The 2,729-nt window shown below is 53.2% G+C and overlaps 1 protein-coding gene across 1 annotated transcript in view; it reads right to left on the bottom strand.

Moving 5' to 3' along the window:
- Window position 1: 1 nt before the first annotated feature.
- The window catches only part of Stat5b (signal transducer and activator of transcription 5B), a 15,182-nt gene continuing 12,454 nt past the window's right edge, over window positions 2–2,729 (bottom strand). The window contains exons 13-14 of the mRNA XM_010635557.3: window positions 2,214–2,384; window positions 2–73 (exon numbers count right to left, since the gene is read on the bottom strand). Coding sequence (XP_010633859.1) covers window positions 18–73; window positions 2,214–2,384 — 227 coding nt within the window. The 3' untranslated portion in view covers window positions 2–17. The remainder of the gene's footprint in view (window positions 74–2,213; window positions 2,385–2,729) is intronic.

The following is a 2,729-nucleotide window of genomic DNA, read 5'->3' on the forward strand; positions in this document are numbered from 1 at the left end:
GGGTGGGGGCTGGACACTCACTCGGGGACCACCTGCTTGATCTGTGGCTTCACGTAGCCGTCCACGGCTTTAGCTGTGGGGAGAGCGGGGTAAGCACACGGAAACAACACCTCACTAAGACTACAATGTGCCTCTTCTCAGGGAGGAGACGGCCCCCACCCCCAATGTATCTCAGGACACGACACAAACACACTCCTGTCGCCTGGAGGCCTTGGGGAAGCTCAACACCAGCGCTGAAAATCTCCAGTGAAAACACATCGGCTGGAAACCTAAACCAACAGCTGACTGCATGCTGGTCGTGAAAACGGAACAAAACCTTTAGAAATCTGTGATGCGGGGATTTAGCTCAGTAGTGCTACCGCCTGCCTCAAAAGTGCAAAGTCCCAACTTCGATTCCCAGTACCAGAAAAAACACACAAAGTTGGGGATGTGGCAGATTCGGGGCTGGCTGTACCCACGGTGGGGACCTCTGACTGCCAGGAGACACCGCCACCTCCTCTCTCAGCTGCTCCAGCAACCACTGGGTGACTCATGTCCCGGCTGTGGCATTTCGGGGCACCAGCAGGGTCCAGGCCCATCATGGGTGCAGTGGCAGAGGAGTGTGTGGTGCCGGGGGGCCCAGGCTCACTTTCCGGGATGCAAGCGAGGAAACGGGGCCACCCGGGCTTGCTTTCAGAAGCCGCTGTGATCAGCAGAGCCCCAAGCGGGTGACACGGCAGCCCCGGGAGATGCCACCCGGGCCCTGACCTCTGCTTCTTGAGCTGCAACTCCATGTGCACCTGGCACTTTACAGTCTAGGGAATGGCAGACTGGCAGCAAAAGTGAGAATCAAAGGAAGGCGTTAGAAACAGGATTTTTTTTTTTTTTTTTTTTTTTGTACCAGGGATCGAACTCTGGCCCTTGTGCTTACAAGGCAAGTGGTGAAACCACTGAGCTAAATCCCCAGCCCCACATATAGGATTTTTTTTTTTTTTCCGAGTGTGGTGGTGCATGCTTGTCATCCCAGTACTTGGGAGGGTGAGGCAGGAGAATCGCTGTGTTTGAGGCCAGCCTGGGCTAAGGAGCAAGACAAAACAAAAGAAAACAAAATGTAACTCTGAAAGAAAAATGAGCCAGGCACTAAGAACACCAGCTCTGGAAAGCCTGAGCTCAAGCCCAGTGTGGCCACTTCCTAGCTGTGTGGGTTTGGACAAAGGGGCTTATTTCTTTGGGCCTCAGTTTCCTAATCTGTAAAGTGGGGATAACAGCATGCTTCCTTCACAGAATAGCTCTGGGGATGAAATGAGGTATGACAGGAAAAACACTCCAAAATCCCAGCCACACAGTGGGCACAGAACAATGCCAGCCAGTGATTGGACGATTTATCATTGTGGTCATCGCCAGTGAAAAGATGTCTGCGGTTTCACAGAATCAAAACAGTGGAAGTGAGACCTGTAAGACACCACTGTTAGGTTGTTCAGAGAAGCTGCTGCCTACTACTGGGCAGTGGGCCTGGATTCTGCTGTCTCAGAAAGCTTAGGAAACACAGACCCTCTGACACAAATTCTACTTTAAGAATTTATCTGAAGGTCCCGGCACTTGGGAAGCCGAGGCAGGAGGATCACTACGGGGTCGAGACCAGCCTGGGCTACACAGCAAGACCTGGTCTCAAAAAACCAAAGGAAAAAGAATTTATCTTAAGGAAGCAGTCAGCCAGACACCTGTATAAGGTTATCTTGACATTGATCATAGCAAAAATGCGAACGCACTAAGTACTGGGTGTCTTAGCTAATTCGGGGCCCAGCATGGAGTGGCCACGTAAGGACGTCCTGCAGAATCGCCAGGTGATGACGGGCCTGCAGCACCGCTGTCCGATGGGACCTCGGCCCAGGGTTCGGTGTTAAGTGGGAAGAACCGAGGCACGAAAACTGAAGTAAGATGTGAAAAGGCAGGGCTCTCCCCGGGCCCCGGCCTCCCCTAGTGCAGACGCACCCCGTTTCTGAGACAGGGTCTGCTGTGCTCTCAGGCCAGCGCTGTGGACTTGCAGAGGCAGAGAGAGGCAGGGACGCAGCACGGGGCGCTCACTGCCCAGAAACGTGGACGGTGGGGGCTGGACACTGGCCTGGGGGTGCAAGAGACACAGACACTCCCACGCGTGCGCAAGCGGAGACTCACAACGGGAAGCCCAGAAGCAAAGCCACAGCTAAGCGGAACCGGAACGTGAGGGCTGTTACCCGTGTCCCGCTCGCAGGGGACCGGCGTGTAGTACTTGGAGTACACCTCGTCCTTCGGCCGGTCGGGGAAGACGTAGATCAGGTAGTTCAGGTCCCCCAGGCGGTCGGCCAGGGACCGGATGGAGAAGTCCCTGGTGGTGAAGGGCATCAGGTTCCAGAACATTCTTTCCTCTGCATCAGCAAACACAAACGGCCACATTCTCACCAAGGTTTCTTTTCTTTTCTTTTTTTTTGGTACCGGGGATCGAACTCGGGTCCTTGTGCTTGCAAGGCCGGCAGCGGAACCGCTGAGCTCGGAACCACTGAGCTAAATCCCCAGCCCCTTTCTTTTCTTTTCTTTTCTTTTCTTTTCTTTTCTTTTCTTTTCTTTTCTTTTCTTTTCTTTTTTTAATTGAATGTATTGGTGCATTGTAGGTACACAGGACAGTTACATTCATTACTGGGATCTTGTACCTCTACATGACAGGTCTTGGTTCTCATTTTTTCCCCTTGTCCCCACCCTCCCTTCACCCCCTC

This window comes from Fukomys damarensis, unplaced genomic scaffold (assembly GCF_012274545.1).
Source record: "Fukomys damarensis isolate Sample0158 unplaced genomic scaffold, DMR_v1.0_HiC HiC_scaffold_13, whole genome shotgun sequence".
In the NCBI taxonomy this organism is placed as follows: domain Eukaryota; kingdom Metazoa; phylum Chordata; class Mammalia; order Rodentia; family Bathyergidae; genus Fukomys; species Fukomys damarensis.